This window comes from Molossus molossus, unplaced genomic scaffold (genome assembly GCF_014108415.1).
Source record: "Molossus molossus isolate mMolMol1 unplaced genomic scaffold, mMolMol1.p scaffold_m16_p_13, whole genome shotgun sequence".
NCBI classification, from domain to species: domain Eukaryota; kingdom Metazoa; phylum Chordata; class Mammalia; order Chiroptera; family Molossidae; genus Molossus; species Molossus molossus.
In genome coordinates, this window is record NW_023425348.1 from 20,352,945 (window position 1) to 20,371,702 (window position 18,758).

The window sequence follows — 18,758 nt, forward strand, 5'->3', positions numbered from 1 at the left end:
AATGAGCAGGTAGGTGTATTAAAGAGGCTGTGAATCTTGGGGTCTATCTTAGAATCTTCGTACCACAGTGAAGTGGCAAAATGAAAACAGTTATCACGTGAAAAACAGAAAGGTCAGTAGAATAGGAATTCTATAATGATAAAAATACATAAAGTAGTATATAAAAAAAAGTAGAGTTTTATATTGGGGCAAAGACAGATTGATAAATGGTAATGGAAAAAATGGACAATTTGAAAATAAAAAGAAACATCTCATTGTACAAAAATTAATTTCAGATTGATTAGATACATGAAAAAAACCCAAATTATTTAGCATTTGATGAACATACCAGCAAATCTTTTTATTTCAAAAGCAGAAGTATTTCATTTTATGACTTGAATATTTGAAGCTTCTGTATACTGGAAATACCATAAGCAAAATTAGAAACAAGTAAAAAATTAGAAAAAGTATTTTAACAAATGACAAATTCTGTTCCTTATGTACACTGCATCTTAAAGGGAACACTCTTACAGAATAGGCAAATGACATAGACAGCGCAGACACAGTCCATAAACATGAAGTTATGTCGTGAATCATCATGAAAATGAAGATATCATATTGGACCTGTCACGTTGGTGTTTGTGCAGAATTTGGGAAATGGGCTTATCCATACTTGTAATGTAAATTTATGCAAGCTTTTTGAAGAGCCCATTTGATAATACTTGTCTAGAGCTAAGGAATAGTCTGAAGAAAACAGCTTATCCCAATTTTACATGACATATCTATACACACATAATTATGAACATTCAGTCATAGCTAACATTCAGTATTTACTCATGGATCTGATATAGTCCTTAGCAAAATCCTGAGTTAGGTATTATTTTTACTTTACTGTGAAGACAAATCAATCTGGTATATACCCATGGCTCTACCATTTATGGTAGGTGACTGAATTTGAACATAGATCTTCTAAATCTCTTCCACCGTGCTGAAACAGCTGGGTGTGGTGTATAATATACAGATGTATGTATGTCTGGCTCTGCCCCCAATCTGCTTCTTATTTCCATTGCGCTTTTGTGCAGTGAATGTTCTTATAAAGACAAGTCAATTCTTCTGCTAGTTTGAAACAGGTTTTCAGTGATTTTATTTATTAGCTTAATTTTTATTTAATTAATTTTTTTTATCCTCACCAGAGGACATTTTTGCATTTATCTTCAGATAGAGCATGAGGGAGTACGGGAGGAAGAGAGGGAAAGAAACATCGATATGAGAGAGACACATCGAGTGGCTGCCACCCACATGACCCCAACTGGGGCTGAGGACAAACTGCAACCAAGATAAATGCCCTTTGTGGGACCCAAACCCAGGACTCTCCGGTCTGTGGGTGACGCTCTAACTGCTGAGCCAAACCTGTCAGGGCAGGTTTTAAGTGATTTTAAAGAGTTTGGAAAGCCCCATATATTGCTGTAAACAAGAGATACAAAGGTAAGTAGGGGAATTGGCCAAACTGAGATTGCTATCAGGCTCCCAGTGGCTGCTTACTATCCAAGGAATGATGTAAGAGTATTATCGCAGGACCTGTGCTTTCAATTCAAGTCAATAAGCATAACTAAGAAAGCTTTGAGAACCAGAAATGAAAACAATTGGTATATTGAAGCATGTAAAAGGCTATTTTCATTTCATGGTTCCTAGTATTATACATTTAATGTGTTCATGCTTTTTGTTTTCTATAAAAGCAGAGTTTAAGAAGTCAAATGTTTGTTACGTGGCACTTAGGAATTTAATGCATTCAACAGCTGGGAATAGTTGAGGTATTTCATTTTCCACTAGTGCCTGAAGCATTTTATATTTCAGCAAGGCTAGTCTTCTGAAACAGAAACAAATGATATAATGAAAACTTTGACTTCCTGTGAGTTATACTAATTTTTTAATAATGCATTTGAAAATATTTAATTTACATCTTTATCAATACTGTAATTTCACACTTGGATGTAAGTTTTGGGTATAACTCCATAAATATCTCAAAGTATAATTCCTAAAACCTGTCAGATACATAGAAAGTGAACAGACCTGGTATCACATATGAAAAAATGTCAAAACAGCTGATAATCTGAAAAGTAAGTACTTTATTCAGTCTTCTACCAACTGGACAACAATTAAACTTTTAATTCTAAATGAATATGCATATAAATAGATATATATTACTTTATAATGTATATGCAATCATTATCTTGTTTTAGTTTAAATATTCTCAATCCAGTCATCCCCCTGCGAGGTGTCTGTGCTCCCTGGGTGTTGACAAGTGTTTTCTGCGCACTGGGGACAGACATCTACAAGAGCAGCCAGATGACATCTCATGGTTTAGGTGGCATTGTTCCTCTTAGGTGCTCAGATAGAGGTGCACTGACCTGGCAGAGACAACTCTGAGCTTGAAGCAGGAGTTTGGACAGAAAAAGGATTTATGTCTGCCCCAAACAAAGGTGTGAGGAAAAATGAAGTCATCTGTGTTTACTGTGTGTGTGTGTGTGTGTGTGTGTGTGTGTGTGTGTGTGTGTTTAACCTGCTTCACTTCCATTTGCTGAGGTAAGTAGTCATCCTTCTGGGGACTGAGACTAAGACCAGCGCCTTTTCCTGGGAGAGAGAGTCTTTGGAGAATTGTTCCTCAGCTTTCATTTTGTCTCCTAGGAAATAGGTGGTCCTGAAGGAAAATCAGCTGCATTCCCTTCCACCCAAAATTAACAAACAAAACCAAAAGTTTGGAGAATCTACTTCTTCCCTTGTGCTTTCAGCTTTCACAGAAATGTTCAAAGGTATTTTAAACAGGAAAAGCAAATCGTTGGCTTGGATGGGGTTTGTACTGGCTCAAGCATTCCCTGGAAGGAATCCTTGCACGAGGCTCTAGCAGGCCATGCTAGTCCCTTCTATCACCTAAGCAGGTGGGAAGAACTGGCTGCTGGGGCCAGGGTGCTGTCTAAATGCACAGATCTTAGGATCTTAAAGCCGAATGGTTCCAGATGGTAAGGTCTAGGGTGTGACCACAGACTGCGTGACAAATATAAGCCAGTATACTGAGAACCAGGATATTGCTAAAATTCTCTAGGGTGGTGGCAAGCCAGGCTGTCTCCTCACTACACTTTGAGTGGAAAGGATGACATCCAGGTGATCATGGCGGAATGAATGATAGTGGCTAAATAGCAACTAGAGGGGTGGGTTTGCTAATTAAACATTCAGGGAGTTGACCTTCCTCTGGGTACCTTCTTGATATTCTGAGCTCAGGAAAAACAGATGAAAGCATCGAAGATCTACTCCAAAGCAGTGAGGCTCTGGATCCGTGTGCCCCTGGTACTTAGCAGAGGTGGAATTTGGAAAAATTTGAACATGTGTGCCAGAGAGATAGGATTATCTATGAAGAAGGTTCTGGTGGCTCTAGGAACCTGATTGTGAGATGTAGGAGTAGGGGATGTCCACCTGGTCTACATGTTCAGGCTCCAGAACTGTTCTGATACATTTCAATCCAAAGCCTTTCTCTACCAGAACATGATCAGAGGATGTTTGTGATCATTTTGTTGAAGAGCCATAGACGGTTACGCAAATCTCTGACTTAGACCTCTGGTCCATCCAGATGCTAGGTGATGTGGGTTGAGTTGGTACATAAAAGTAGGTTCTTAGATTCAGGATTGGGTTGCCTGACCCTTACTTCTTGGACTCACTGAGAATGTTCCTGATCACTGTACATTTCTCTTCCACAGCTATAACTCTTGCACCCTTATTTGTGAAATGCCGCAATTTTGGTGGTTTGAATTGGACAACCAGCTTTGAGTTTCCAGGTTTGGGGTGGACAACATTCTCTTTGGCACCTCTTTTCATGAACAACTGCTGGATATATTGGCACTGCTCTGGGGATGGGACTACCCTCTGTTCATATTTGATCGCTGGGTTTTGAGAGCCCCATTGGAATAGCATTTCTGAGGCTTCTCCGCTTTCACCTTTTATTAAAAAAAGGTTTGCAGTATGGAATGCATTACTAGGACAAAGAGTGCATTCGACTGGATAATTAAAAGACTTATGAGGCTTCACAAAGCATGATCAATAAAGGAAAAGGATATAGCACAGCAGGAGAAGGAGAGTGCAAGCAAGCATCTGGGTCTCAAGAAACTTTCCAGTGTAGCTCCCCAGTGTCTTGCTTATTTGTAGAAGGATGTACTTTGTCTTGAATTGCCAAGACTTAGGTGATGATAGATCTTTGTCTTGGGACAGGTACTTAAAAGTTCCCATCAGGGTCTTTTATGTCTCTCTTGGTCACACAGCCAAATCAGGCAGTTCAACTGGTTACACTGGGTATAAGTCATCAATAAACAATCTGGTCCTGGCTGACACCAGGAGAGCTTGACCTTTAAACAGCATATCGTAAATCATTAGCTCACTGCCCTTATCTTGGCTAAGAGCCAGAATCCCAGACATTCCCAGAGATGAGCATATAGTTGTCCAGGTCCAGCTGTAAGATAACTATCCTATACCATCTCCCTCTGACAATAGGTCATGCCTTTTAAATTTGTATTGCATTCCCCCCCCCCCCCAAAATTTTGGCTATTTATAGAACAGACAAAGAAAAAGAACATTTTTTTCCCCAAAGTAATAACTATCTTTTAGTAAGTACTGTTTAAATAGGTTTTATTTTAAACATTTCATTTTACTAAATTTCCAGCACAGGAATGCTCTTAATCATGTATAAGTTTAACAATAGTGTTATCTCCTTCCACCACTGAGAATTTGGTGTGGGGGGAGAGGGGATTTTTTTTTTTTTAAAGAATTGAGATATAGCTTACAAATGATGAAAGTCATCCTTTAAAAGTATACAGTAATTTTTAGTGTATTCACGAGATTGTATAACCATTACCACTATGTAATTGCAGAAAAATTTCATTATCCCCAAAAGAAATCCCACACCCATTAGCAGCCTTTCTGGAGTCTCCAGCTCCTGCAACCACAAATCTACTTTCTGTCTCTATAGAACTGCCTTTTATGAACACTTTATATGGATAGATATACACTATATTACTTTTTGTGACTGGCTTCTTGTACTTAGTGAAATGTCTTCAACTTTCTTCCACATTGTAGCATGTATCAGTATCTCATTCCCTTCTTTTGTTGTTGTCGTTGTTAATCCTCACCTGGGGGTATTTTTCCATTGATTTTTAGATAGAGTGGAAGGGAGGGAAGGAAAGAGAGAGAGAATCATCAGTGTGAGAGAGACACATTAATTAGTTGGCTCCCACATGACCCTGACTGGGGCCTAGGATCAATCCTGCAATTCAGGTATGTGCCCTTGACCAGATATTGAACCCACACCCTTTGGTCCACCGGCTGATGCTCTAATCACAGAGCCAAACCCACCAGGGCTCATTCCCTTCTTTTAAAAAAATTTTATAATTCACGTACTACACAATTCACACCTTTAAAGAGTACAATTCGCCCTGACCAGTTTTTGCTCAGTGGTTAGAGCATCGGCCTGCAGTCCAGAGAGACCTGGGTTTGGTTCCCACTAAGGGCATGTACCTCAGTTGCAGTTTGTACCCGGCCCTAGTTGGGTTGTGCGGGTGGCAACCACTAGATGTGTCCCTTTCATGTCAATGTTTCTCTCTCTCTCTCTCTCTCTCTCTCTCCCTTTCTCTCCCTTTCACTCTATCTGAACAAAAAATGGAAAAAATATCCTCCAGTGAGGATAAAAAAAATAAAAAAATAAAAATAAACAAAGAGTACAATTCAATGGAATTTAGTATTCAGAGTTCTGTAACCATCACCACAATAGATTTTAGAATATTTTTATCCCATCTTTGAGTATATCTTATTTGACATTTCTTGAGCTTCTTGGATATGTAGATTAATAATTTTCCTCAAATTTAGAAAGTTTTTTTTTATTATTTTTTGTTGTTGTTGTTGTTTTATCCTCACCCGAGGACATTTTTTGTTCAGGTAGAGTGGGAGGGAGAGAGAGGAAGAGAGAGAGAGAGAGAGAGAGAGAGAGAGAGAGAGAGAGAAACATCGATGTGAAAGGGACACATCGAGTGGCCGCCACCCGCACGACCGACCAGGGCCGGGGACAAACTGCAACCAAGGTACATGCCCTTAGCGGGAACTGAACCCGGGTCTCTCAGGACCGCAGGCTGATGCTCTAACTGCTGAGCCAAACCGGCCAGGGCAAATTTAGAAAGTTTTTGATCATTATTTCTTCAGAATTTTTAAAAAATCCTCACTGGCAGACATGCTTATCGATTTGAGAGAGAGAGGGAGAGAGAGAGACATTGATGTGAGAGAGAAACATTGATCTGTTGCCTCCTGTACTCACCCTGACCAGAAATTGAACCTACAACCTTTCAGTGTATAGGGACGATACTCCAACCAACTGAGCCACACTGGCCAGGCCTCTTTAGACTTTTCTTTCTTTTTTAAAATCCTTACCTGAGGGTATTTTTCCATTTATTTTCAGACAAAGTGGGAGGGAGAGTGGGAGAAACATCAATGAGAGAGACACATTGACTGGTTGCCTCCTGCATGACCTGACCAGGGCCGGGGACCAAACTGCAACTGAGGTACGTGCCCTTGACTGGAATCAAACCCGAGACTCTTTGGTCAGCGGGCCAACGCTCAAAGTGCTGAGCCAAACCAGCCAGGGCTATTCAGATTTTTTTTTTTAATGTTCCTTTCTCTCTCTCCTTTCCTTCTTGGACTCCCATTATGCATATGTTTGTACAGCTGATAGTGTCCCAAAGGACTCTGAGGCTCTTTTTCTTTCTTTAAAAATTTTTTTTCCCCCTTTATTGATATTAGAGAGAGAGGAAGGGAGAGGGAGAGAGATAGAAACATCGATGAGAGAGAACATCGATTGGCCTCCTCCTGCATGTTCCCCGCTGGGGATTGGGCCCACAACCCCGGCATGTGTCCTGACCAGGAAGCAAACTGGTGATCTCTTGATGCATGGGTTGATGCTCAACCATTGAGCCATACCAGCCGGACTCATTTTTCTTCTTCCCTTCCCTTCCTTCCTTCCTTCCTTCCTTCCTTCCTTCCTTCCTTCCTTCCTTCCTTCCTTCCTTCCTTCCTTCCTCTCTTTCTCTCTTTCTTTCTTTCTGCCTGCCTTTTTCCTTCCCCTCCCCTCCCCTCCCCTCCCCTCCCCTCCCCTCCCCTCCCCTCCCCTCCCCTCCTCTCCCCTCCCCTCCCCTCCCCTTCCCTCCCCTCCCCTCCCCTCCCCTCCCCTCCCCTCCCCTCCCCTCCCCTCTCATTTCCTTCTTTCTTTTCCCAGTCTAGGTAATCTCAAGTGACTTATATTCAAGTTTGCTGATTTCTCTCTTCTACCTCCTCAAATCTGTTGTTGGGCTTCTTAATTAAAATTTTCAGTGATTTGAACCTGAGTCTTGGCCTCTCACCTTTCTCTCCAAACATCAAGAGTTTTAGCACCTGCTCTAGCTTCTCCATCAACTACTGGACCCTGGGCTCTGTGCAGTTGCCCACCCACCTGACGTGGCTGGTCAGCAGTGAGCTGGGCATTCAAGATACTGGATTTCCATGTCCCACTCCACCAGTATGCAGGGTGGATAGGGGCCTGGAGAAACTTGCTCGGGGGATGGCTGGGTGTCTGGTGGGCAGAGGCAGCATTCAGGACAAGAGGGAGACTATGCAATGTCTAAATGACCACCTGGCCTCTTATCTGGAGAGGGTGAAGAGCCTGGAGGCTGATAATTGGAGACTAAAGAGCAAAATCTGGGAACACCTGGAGAAGAAGTGACCCCAGGTCAGAGACTGGGGCCATTACTTCAAGAACCTTGAAGACCTGAGGGCTCACATCTTTGCAAGTTCTGTGGACAATGCCCACATTGTTCTGCAGATTGATGATACCTGTCTTGCTGCTGATGACTTCAGAGTCAAATATGAGATGGAGCTGGCCATGTACCAGTTTGTGGACAGTGACATAATTGGGCTTGGAAAGGTCATTGATGACATCAATATTACTCAGCTGCAGCTGGAGTCAGAGATGGAACCTCTCAAGGAGCAGCTGCTCTTCATGAAGAACCTTGAGGAGGAAGTAAATGGTCTACAAAACCAGATAGTCAACTCTAGGTTGACTGTGGAGTTAGATGTCCCCAAATCTCAGGACCTCAGCAAGATCATAGTGGACATCCAGGCCCATTCTACTCTTTCTGAGTGTTCTAGGATGGTGATTTTCACTGTGATTCCAGGTTATTAGTTTTCAAAGCTATTACTGATTTGGAGAAGAGAAGCAGGAATAGATCAAATTATAAAACCACAAGCTCACAATTCTCACAAAGTTTCAGCAGTTTTTCTTGAGTGAATTATTCCCAGATTGTTGTAAGCCTTTGATTAATTTCTAAAATTCTTCAACAGTTGATTCTGACAATTTTTTTAAACTAGTGTTCTCAGTTTTCATGAATTTTTGGAGGATTACAGAGAGGAACCTGATTTGGAAAAATCAGGTTCAAATGGAAGAACACATTATAGACGTCTTTAATTGAATCTCTCAGTACATTTCATTGTTGATATTAGTAGTACCTTAGGCTTTGTTAAAAATCAAATTAATCTTTCTAATTACAACCAAATAGTACTGACATTATGAGTTAGAATAAATAATTACAGAATTAATTCATTATGATTACACTAGTATTTTCTTACTAAAAGTGTCCTTTGCCCTTTTACTAAATGTTGTCATGGATTGGAGACTAAATCAAGGGCTAAGTCTTATTATAATTCTGAATTACAAATCTTGTGGGCATAGACATATGCTATGCTTCATATTAAAGGTTATGCTGACATGGGTCATTTTTTTTTTTTTCTAAATGTTAAAATCCTAGTCAAGTTTAATAGGCTTCCTGTTCTGCCCAGCCGGTGTGGCTCAGTGGTTGAGCATTGACCCATGCACCAAGAGGTCGCTGGTTCAATTCCTGGTCAGGGTACATGCCCAGGTTGTGAGCCCAATCCCCAGTGGGCGGCATGCAGGAGGCGGCCAATTGATGTTCTCTCTCATTGATGTTTCCATCTCTCTCTCTCTCTCCCCCTAAAAACCAATAAAGAAAAAATATTTTAAAAAAGTCTTCCTGTTCTAACTGCAAAATTGGGCATATCTAGTTTTTGTTTCTGCAATTAGAAAGGGTATATGCAAATTATTCTGTCATGAATTCCTATAGACTAGAGGGACCACAAGTCTCTAAGTTTATTCCTTGCACTTTGATTGCCAAAATCCTAGGCCATTTACCTTAAACTATTTCCTTAAATATGTTGTGAAGGAACATGTTTACTGGTTCATTTCAGGGCAGTGTGATCCTCAGCAGTCTATCTAGCTATCTCGAGTCTTTCTCATTCTCCAAGGCTGCGCACTCTGTCTAGACTGCTCATCATTCTTTCTCTTTCTCCTGAAGTAATATCTCTGCTAAACAGCCTACATTTTTTTTTTCTCAGTATGTTTCTTCTTTTTAAAGACAATTTTGGCTCATTCTAGGACTCCCAAACCTTTGCCATTTTCACCCAGAGCTCTTATAAGGTGTTTTGACCAATGTTAGTTTATTCACCCAATGTATTGTTGCCACATAGTAGTTATGGCTTGGGTAGTTTTGAAAATATAATTGAATGCCAAAATGTTGAGTTCTGCAGAATAATACTATATGAATAGCAATGATCCAAAATATAGTTTGAGTATTCCGACAGCTTCTCTAGATGGTCTTGGCAAATAGGCTATGAATAGTAGGCATTTAAGCCCACCAAGTCATCCCAACCGACACTGATTTGTTTGCTTAGTATTCTTTACTTTGATTATTGCCCTCCATGCACAAAAACATCATCTATAGGCATTAGGGCACACAACACAATGACAAATTGGACATGTACTTATCTGTTATATCTGGATACTTTTCTCTATAAGTCACCACATAAGTTAATAGTTATACAGTGACCTGTGGTTTTGTTATTATTTTTTTTTATCCTCACCTGAGGACATTTTTTCATTTTTTTGTTCAGACAGAGTGGGAAGGAGAGAGAGGAAGAGAGAGTGAGCGAGAAAAAAAAAATATCGGTATGAAAGGGACACATTGAGTGACTGCCACCCGCACGGCCAACCAGGGCCAGGGACAAACTGCAACTGAGATACGTGCCCTTAGCAGGAACCGAACCCGGGTCTCTCTGGACCGCAGGCCAAAGCTCTAACCACTGAGAAAAATTGGCCAGGGCTGTGGTTCTATTATTGAACAAAGTCTTTTTTTTTTTTTTTTTGCCATTTGATGAGCGATAGTTCTCGTTTGTCACCTCTGAAAAGGGTCCTCTGTAGTAGATTAGTTGGGGGAATACTTGTGAAAGGTAAAGGAAGTGGGAGCAGAATAGGGATAGAAAGGGAATGGGCTCTGGCTGGTTTGGCTCAGCGGTTAGAGCATTGGCCCATGGACCAATGAGTTGTGGGTTCGATTCCGGTCAAGGGCATGTATCTTGGTTGTAGTTTGTCCTGGGCCCTGGTCGGGGTTGTGTGGAAGGCAGCCAGTCGGCGTGTCTCTCTCACATTGATGTTTCTCTCTCTCCTCCTCCCTCCCTTTCTATCTGAAGATAAATAGAAAAATATCCTTGGGTGAGGATTAAAAGAAAAAAAAGAAAAGAAAAGGAATGGGAATGTGATAAGGTCTGCCATCTGTGAAAGGGAAAAGGAGAAAGGTTAAATATGAAGAGCCTCAGCTTGTGGTACAAGTTTGAGAAAGACTTGGCTACCCCCTTAGGAACCTCCAGAGCAAAGATTCTCCATTAGGTGTTCGGTGTGGGGCAGAAATGGCCAGGCCTTATTATCTCCCCATGATTAGTCACTGGCTGGAGCTGCCCAGGAAGACTGTGGCCTCAAATCAAACACTGATATAGGTTTACTGACTGTACTCATTGAAGCAGATTCTCTCTCTCCTCTCTCTCTCTCTCTCTCTCTCTCTCTCTCTCTCTCTCTCTCCCCTACCTTCAACCACTGGTCTACTTTCCATATCTATAATTACATTATTTAATGAATGTTATATTCATTAAATCATATGTATTCTTTTGAGGTTGGCTTTTTGAACTCAGCATAATTTCCTTGAGTTTCATCCAAATTGTTGTGTGTACCAGTTGTTTTTTAATCTTTTTTGCTGAGTAGTACTCCATGGCTGGATCTACCATAATTTCTTTTACCATTCTAACATTGATTTTTGTATGTTCTTATATTCTGTAACTTTGATAAACTCATATATTCATTCTGGTAGCTTTTTAAATAGATTTGACTGTTATTATTATTTTTTGGTTTTCTACTTGAAATTTTTTTAAAACTCATCTTAAGTGTTAAATGTATTACAGATGTCCCCTCATTTTCCCCCATTGACTCCTTCCTTCCCAATCCCACCCCCCTCCTGCCTTCCCTACACTATTGTCGGTATCCATTGGTTATGCAGATATACATAAAAGTTCTTTGGTTTATTTCATCCCACCCTCCCTCCCCCCTTCCCTTTGAGGTTCATCAGTCTAACAACCAATTTGTACTTCTTAATTCCTTCATCTTTTTCACCCATCCTCCCAATCCCTGCTCATCTAGCAAGCAACAAAAAGTTCTCTATATCTAGGAGTCTGTTTCTGTTCTGCTTACTCATTTTGTTTGTAGATTCAGTTGTTGATAGATATGTATCAATCACCATTTTATTGTTCATATTTTTGTTCTCTTTCTAGAAGACCTTTCAATATTTCATATAATACTGGTTTGGGGGTGATGAACTCCTTTAGCTTTTTCTTGTCTGGGAAACTCTTGATATGTCCATCGATTCTAAATGATAGCTTTGCAGGAGAGAGTAATCTTGGTTGTAGGTCATTACTTTTCTTTATCTTGAATATTTCTTGCCACTCCTTTCTGGTCTGCAAAATTTCTTTTGAGAAATCAGCTGACAGTCTTATGGGAGCTCCTTTGTAGGTTACAAACTGCTTTTCTCTTGCTGCTTTTAAGATTCTGTATATCTAACCTTTGGCATTTTGATGATGTGTCTTGGTGTGGACCTCTTTGGGTTCATCCTGTTTGGGACTCTCGGTGCTTCCTGGACTTGTATGTTTATTTCCTTTACAATATTAGAGAATTTTTCTGTCATTATTGTTTCAAACAGGTTTTCAATTTCTTGTTCTCTCTCTTCTCCTTCCGGCACCCCTGTGATGTGAATGTTGACATGCTTGAAGTTGTCCTAGAGGCTCCGTATACTATCATTTTTTTGGATACTTTTTTTTGTTTTTTTTGCTGTTCTGATTGGGTGTTTTTTGCTTCCTTATATTCTAAGTCGATGGTTTGCTTCTTGGCTTTACCTACTCTACTATTGATTCCCTGTAAATTATTCTTTATTTCAGTTAGTGCATCCTAAATTTCTGACTGGTCCTTTTTGATGTTGTTGATGTTCTCACTAAGTTCCTTGGAGGTCTTAAGTTCCTTGAAGGTCTCACCAAGTATCTTGAGCAACCTTACAACCAGTGTTTTGAACTCTGCATCTGATTGATTGCTTATCTTCATTTTGCTTAATTCCTTTTCTGAAGTTTTGTTCTTTTCTTTCATTTTGGACTTGTTTCTTTGTCTCCTTATTTTGACTGCTTTGTGATTATTTCTATGTATTAGGTAGAGTTGCTATGTCTCCTAGACTTCATAGGGTGGTCTATTGTTGTAGGTGTCCTGAAGGATCCAGTAGCACACCCTCCCTTATCACAGCTGGGCCCTTGAGGTGCACCCCTAGTGTGGGCTGTACATCCTTCTGTTGTAATTGAGTCTTGATTACTGTTGGCACGTCAATGAGAGTGATTTACTTAGGCTGATCAGCTTCAAGAGCTGGCTGTGCCCACTGACCACTGGCCTCTGACTACCTTGGAAGATCAACTGCATAGGGGTCAACCACACAGAGCAAGACTTACTTCATCAGGGCTCTGGTTCCCACTGAGTCCACTCATTGAGTGTGTCACTTGTGGAGGTGGATGGGTGGTGATGTTTTGATGTGGTCTTAAGCTGTCCACTGGGTATCCTGGCTCTGGGGCAAGGTCAACCACTGCCTGTGTTCTATCCGGGGGCACCCGGCATAAGCTACAAAGTGATATGCCGATGGCTGCTTCTTGTGCTGGGTTAGGAGGATCCCAGGGAAAGCCAAATTGTGAACCAAGGCTGGCTGCTTCTAGTGCCAGGCCTGGCTGCTTGTTTGAGAGACTTTATGAAACTCTGAAGCAGATCCAAGACAGGCCAATCCTATGGTAAATCCTTTGGAAACAGCTTGGGTAGGGCAGGGCCTCAGGGAATCACCTGGGGGGGGGGGGGGCAAACAGTGTGAGCCAAGTTGCTGGAGTTCCAGATAGGTTGGCTGTCTGCTGCCCAGGGAAGGGCTCACCAAAGGAACATCAGCCTCTGCCAGCACGTCTGTCCAGGAGAAAGCCACCTCTCCAGGTCTCATCCCGAGGTCAAACAACTCAGTTCTTCCCTGTATGTCTCTGGTGCCTTTCAAGCTGCCTCCCCTCTGAGCTTAGAGGACGCAAGTCTGAGTAAGTCCATGTGCGGGCCCTTTAAGAGGAGTTGCCTGGGGCTCCAGCTGCCTTAGCCTCCCTCAGCCTCAGTTCCTGCTGGTTTTTCCAGCCAGAAGTTATGGGGACTTTTCTTCCTGGCACTGGAATCCTGAGCTGGGCACCTGGTGTGGGATGGGGACCCCTCACTGCTCAGGGAGGACCATCATAGCTGAGGTGTCCTCTTGATTTTTATCTGCCACACGTGGGTGTGGGACCAGTCCGTCAGTGTGTCCACACCTCCACTCCTCCTACCTGTCTCAATGTGGCAGCTGCTTTAATTTTGTAGTTGCAGAAGTTCCATTTAGCTCGATTTTAGGCAGTTCTGAAGGATGACTGTTCTTTAGTTTAGTTATAATTTTGATGTGGTTGTAGGAGGAGGTGATACTGCGTTTACTTACGCTGCCATCTTGACCGGAAATCTTGGGTTTGACTTTTATTTATTATTTAATTATTTTTTTGCTTTAACTTTTTTTTTTTTTTTTATCCTCACCCAAGGATATTTTTCCATTTTTTTTTGTACAGATAGAGTGGGAGGGAGAGAGAGGAAGGAGAGAGAGAGAGAGAAACATCGACGTGAAGGGACACATCGAGTGGCTGCCACCCGCACGACCAACCAGGGCCGGGGATAAACTGCAACGGAAGTACGTGCCCTTAGCGGGAACCGAACCCGGGTCTCTCCGGACCGCAGGCCGACACTCTAACCGCTGAGCCAAACTGGCCAGGGCTTGCTTTAACTTTTATTAGTCTTTAGTTTATGCTGAATTTACTCCTGGGCCATTAGTTTTTGTTTCTTCAGTTTCTTCTGGGATATCTTAGTTAAAGCATCCTTCAGCTCATATAAATTACCTTTGTATTTTGTGGTGGTGAGAACATTTAAGATCTATCTACTCTTTCAGCAACTTTCAAGTATATAATACACTGTTAAGTGTAGTCACCATGCTGTGTATTAGATCCCCGGAACTTATTCCTCTTATAACTAGAAGTTTGTACCCTTTGATCAACTTCTTATTCTCAGCCCCTGGTAACTACCGATCTATAATCTGTTCTTTGAATTTGACCTTGTTTTTAGATTCCATATATAAATGAGATCATGCAGTATTTGCATTTGACTTATTTCACTCAAGCAGAATCTCCTCAAGATTCATCCTGCAAATGGCAGGATTTCTTTTATTTTTTTTTATGGCTGAATAATATTCCACTATGTGTACACACACACACACACACACACACACCATAATTTCTTTATCCACTCATCTGTTTATGAACACTTAGGTTGCTGCAACAGACATGTGAGTGCAGATCTGGATAGTGATTTCATTTCCTTCCAATATATTGTTTGAGGAACGTCCATACTGTTTTTCATAGTAACTGTACCAATTTACATTCCCACCAAAAAAGAGGGTTCCCCTCTTCTCCACATCCTCTCCAGCATTTGTTGTCTTTTTGATAATAGCTGTTCTTAGCCATTGATTCTCAATTTCAAAAGCTTCCCTGGGACTTTTAAGCCTTGTTTAATTGAAGTCAGAATCCCTGTTTCTCCCTGATGGTTGGCACGTGTCTCATTTCCTCAATTCAGTACTTCAAAAGAACAAAGCACTAAAATTTGTGAGCTCTGAAGCCTGTCCCTTGTTGTATTGAGTAATATTCTGTTATTGTAGTGGGGATGAGATTGCAAAAAGAGTTCTGATCTCCAGTTATTCTTAGGCCTCCTCTGGTTCCTCTTTCTTTCTGTCCTTCTTTGTTTTTCTTCCTGGGTTTCCATTACAGTGGTTCTGCATGAACCCCCTTCTCCTGGGTGTCCATTCCCTTTGGTCTGGAGGGAGAATTCCTTTATGACCCTGTGTCATATCTGCCTACTGTTCTAAGGCGATGGTTTATTTTGGGTGGTGGACTGGTGGTCAATTATGGCTTCTGTGAGCTGCCAGATTCCCCGCTGCACTGATTCTCTCTCTCCAGGCCGGAACCTCTGCAGAGAGGCCATTCCTCGAGCTGTGGGCAGGGACAGAGGCCTGTGTGGGAGACTCCTATTCAAACATGGGATCTGGAGGCCATTTAATTTTAAACATCTTCCACCAGCATATCTGATCTACAGAGAATCACTCATCTAGTACTTTTAAAATGCTGGCAAATTTCTCCCCTATGTACTGATGGAGACAATGTGCCTTCTGAATTCTCTAATAGAATATAATTGAGGACAGATAGTGATCATCTAATTTCTGTTATAAATCCACTCAGAATTTTTATCCTGTGAAGTCCTTAATTGAAAAAAAATTCTTGTTTACAATAAAGAAGCCAGAAGTTAGATGGGGCCACCTTGGAGTTTAAATTTCTATCAATTAGCTGAGAAAAAAGAAAGCAGCAGCTACTTGCTTTGGCTTTCTTTAGTTGAATTCATAATCTGGTAATTATACCCACATCACTACATAAACCTTGAGATAAAAATTAGTACTTGCATGGTCTAGCAGCTTCACATTTTTCAGTCCAATCTTATACACATTTCCCATATTTTGCCAACTTCAGGTAGAAATAATCCTTCAATTATCTTGGCAGATAAATTTTCCTTTCATAATCTCAGTTCAGTTCTTCCTCTACTGCCACCATGTGGTAGACATAGAGATGTGCGCCCCCCCATCACTATGTAAGGATTTACAGGCCAGTTGTGGGGAGTGCTGGACACAGAAAGCTTCACCAGCTCCTTCAGAGTTTGCATTTGTGATCTCTCAAGTCACACCTTGGGTCATTCCTCACCCAAGGTCACTCATTTGTTGGGGAAACTCACACCCATTGACTGAATAGGGCAGGGTATAAAGATCATTGCAATAAAGATCATTGCAGTTTGATCACACATGTAGGCTCTCTTCTTGGGATAACAAGGGTTACTATAAACATAAAAATAAAACCTAATTCATAATTTATTAAATAACAGTATTCTCGGCTCAAAGTTTATTTAGGCTTTGTCTTTATGTAACTTACATTAATACTTATAAATATTAAGTATCCCAATTTGTATCAATCAATACATGTGAACTTCATCACTGAACATATACCTAAAAATTGGCCCAAAACACTAGTAGCTGCCCATGTTTTATTTCTAAAGATAATAAACGGTTCATAAAGTTATACTGGTGGCATCTAATCTGTGATGTAGTCTGTGTGAGTGTCTTTAGAGCAGTAGCAATGCTGTAAGTGCCTTGTCAGAATTCTAAGAGGGTGGTACTACTTTTTGAAAGCTGGGACACATGTCAGCCCCTTCTATGGGTTCCACATGATTATTTCCTTAGGAATAGGAATCCAACCACATCCAGAGGGCTATAATGATCTCTCTCTCTCTCTCTCTCTCTCTCTCTCTATATATATATATATATATATATATAATTTTTAAATCTTTATTGTTGAATGTAGAATGTATTACAGATGTTCCTCATTTTTCCCCCATTGACCCCCTCCTCCCCACTCCTGCCCCCCTCCCGCCTTTTCCCACACTATTGTCTATGTCCATTGGTTATGCATATAAGTTCTTTGGTTTATTTCTTCCCACCCCCCAACCCCCTTCCCTTTGAGGTTTGTCAGTCTAGCAACAAATTTGTACTTCTTAATCCCTTCACTTTTTTCACCCATTCCCCCAACCCTCCTCCCATCTGGCAACCAACAAAATGTTCTCTGTATCTATGAGAATGTTTCTGTTATGCCTGATCATTTTGTTTGTAGATTCCATTGTCGATAGATATGTATTCATTGCCATTTTGTTTGTTCATATATTTTATCTTTTTCTTCAAAAAGACCTTTCATCATTTCATATAACAACAGTTTGGTGGTGATGAACTCCTTTAACTTTTTCTTGTCTGGGAAAGTTTTTATATGTCCATCGATTCCAAATGACAGCTTTGCAGGATAGAGTAATCTTGGTTGTAGGTTCTTGCTTTTCATCACTCTGAATATTTCTTGCCACTCCCTTCTGGCCTGCAAAGTTTCTTTTGAGAAATCAGCTGACAGCCTTATGGGAACTCCCTTGTAGGTAACTAGCTGCCTTTCTCTTGCTGCTTTTAAGATTCTCTCTTTGTCTTGATGATGATGTGTCTTGGTGTGGGCCTCTTGGGATTCATCTTGTTTGGGACTCTCTGTGCTTCCTGGACTTGTATATTTGTTTCCTTCACCAAGTTAGGAAAGTTTTCTGCCATTATTGTTTCACACAGGTTTTCAATTTCTTGTTCTCGCTCTTCTCCTTCTGGCACCACCAAGGTGCGAATGTTGGCACGCTTGAAGTTGTCCCAGAGGCTCCTTACACTATCCTCATTATTTTGGATTCTTTTTTCTTTTTGCTGTTCTGATTGGGCGTTTTTTGCTTCCTTATATTCCAAATCGATGGTTTGCTTCTTGGCTTTACCTACTCTACTATTGAATCTGTGTAAATTATTCTTTATTTCAGTTAATGCCTCCTTCATTTCAATTAGTGCCTCCATCATTTCTGACTGGTCCTTGTTTATGCTCTTGAGGCCCTCACTAAGTTCACTGAGGTTCTCACTGAGTTCATTGAGCATCCTTATTAGCAGTATTTTGAACTCAGCATCTTTTAGGTTGCTTATCTCCATTTTGCTTAGTTCTTTTCTTGGGGTTTTGTTCTGTTCTTTCATTTGGAACCTGTTTCTTTGTCTCCTCATTTTGGCTGCCTCCCTGTGTTTGTTTCTGTGTATTACTTAACAAGAAATATGGGGCTAGCTGAGACCAGATGCTGCTTGTTTGAAAGAATTTAGGAAAAACCTGAAGCAGGATCCAAGACAGCCCAATCCTATGGTTAAGCAAGTGGCAACAACTTGGGTGGGCCTGAAAGTTGGGTGGGGCGGGGCCTCAGGGAATCACCAGGGTGGGGCTACCTGTGTGAGCCAGGTTGCTGGAGTCCCAGATATGGCGGCTGTCTGCTGCCCCAGGGAAGGGCTCACCAAGGAACAAAGGCCTCTGACAGCACGTTTGTCCCTGAGAAAGCCCCCTCTCCAGCCCTCGCTTCAGTGCCAAACAACTCAGTTCTTCCCTGTGTGTCTCTGGTGCCCCTCGAGCTGCCTCCCCTCCAAGCTTAGAGGGAGTGAGTCCAATAAGTCTGTGCATGGGCTCTTTAAGGAGCTGCCTGGGGCTCCAGCTGCGTCAGCTTCCCTGAGCCTCAGTTTCCCTGAGCCTCAGTTCCTGCTGGTTTTTCCAGCCAGAAGTTATGG

General features: G+C 41.4%; 1 protein-coding gene across 1 annotated transcript; it reads left to right on the forward strand.

Annotated features, from left to right (window-relative positions):
- The first annotated feature begins 4,177 nt into the window (after nucleotides 1-4,177).
- LOC118627832 (keratin, type I cytoskeletal 18-like) lies at nucleotides 4,178-8,221 on the forward strand. The gene is given in 2 exon segments (XM_036258279.1): nucleotides 4,178-4,236; nucleotides 7,375-8,221. Coding segments are annotated over 2 exon segments (906 nt in total).
- Nucleotides 8,222-18,758: the final 10,537 nt, after the last annotated feature.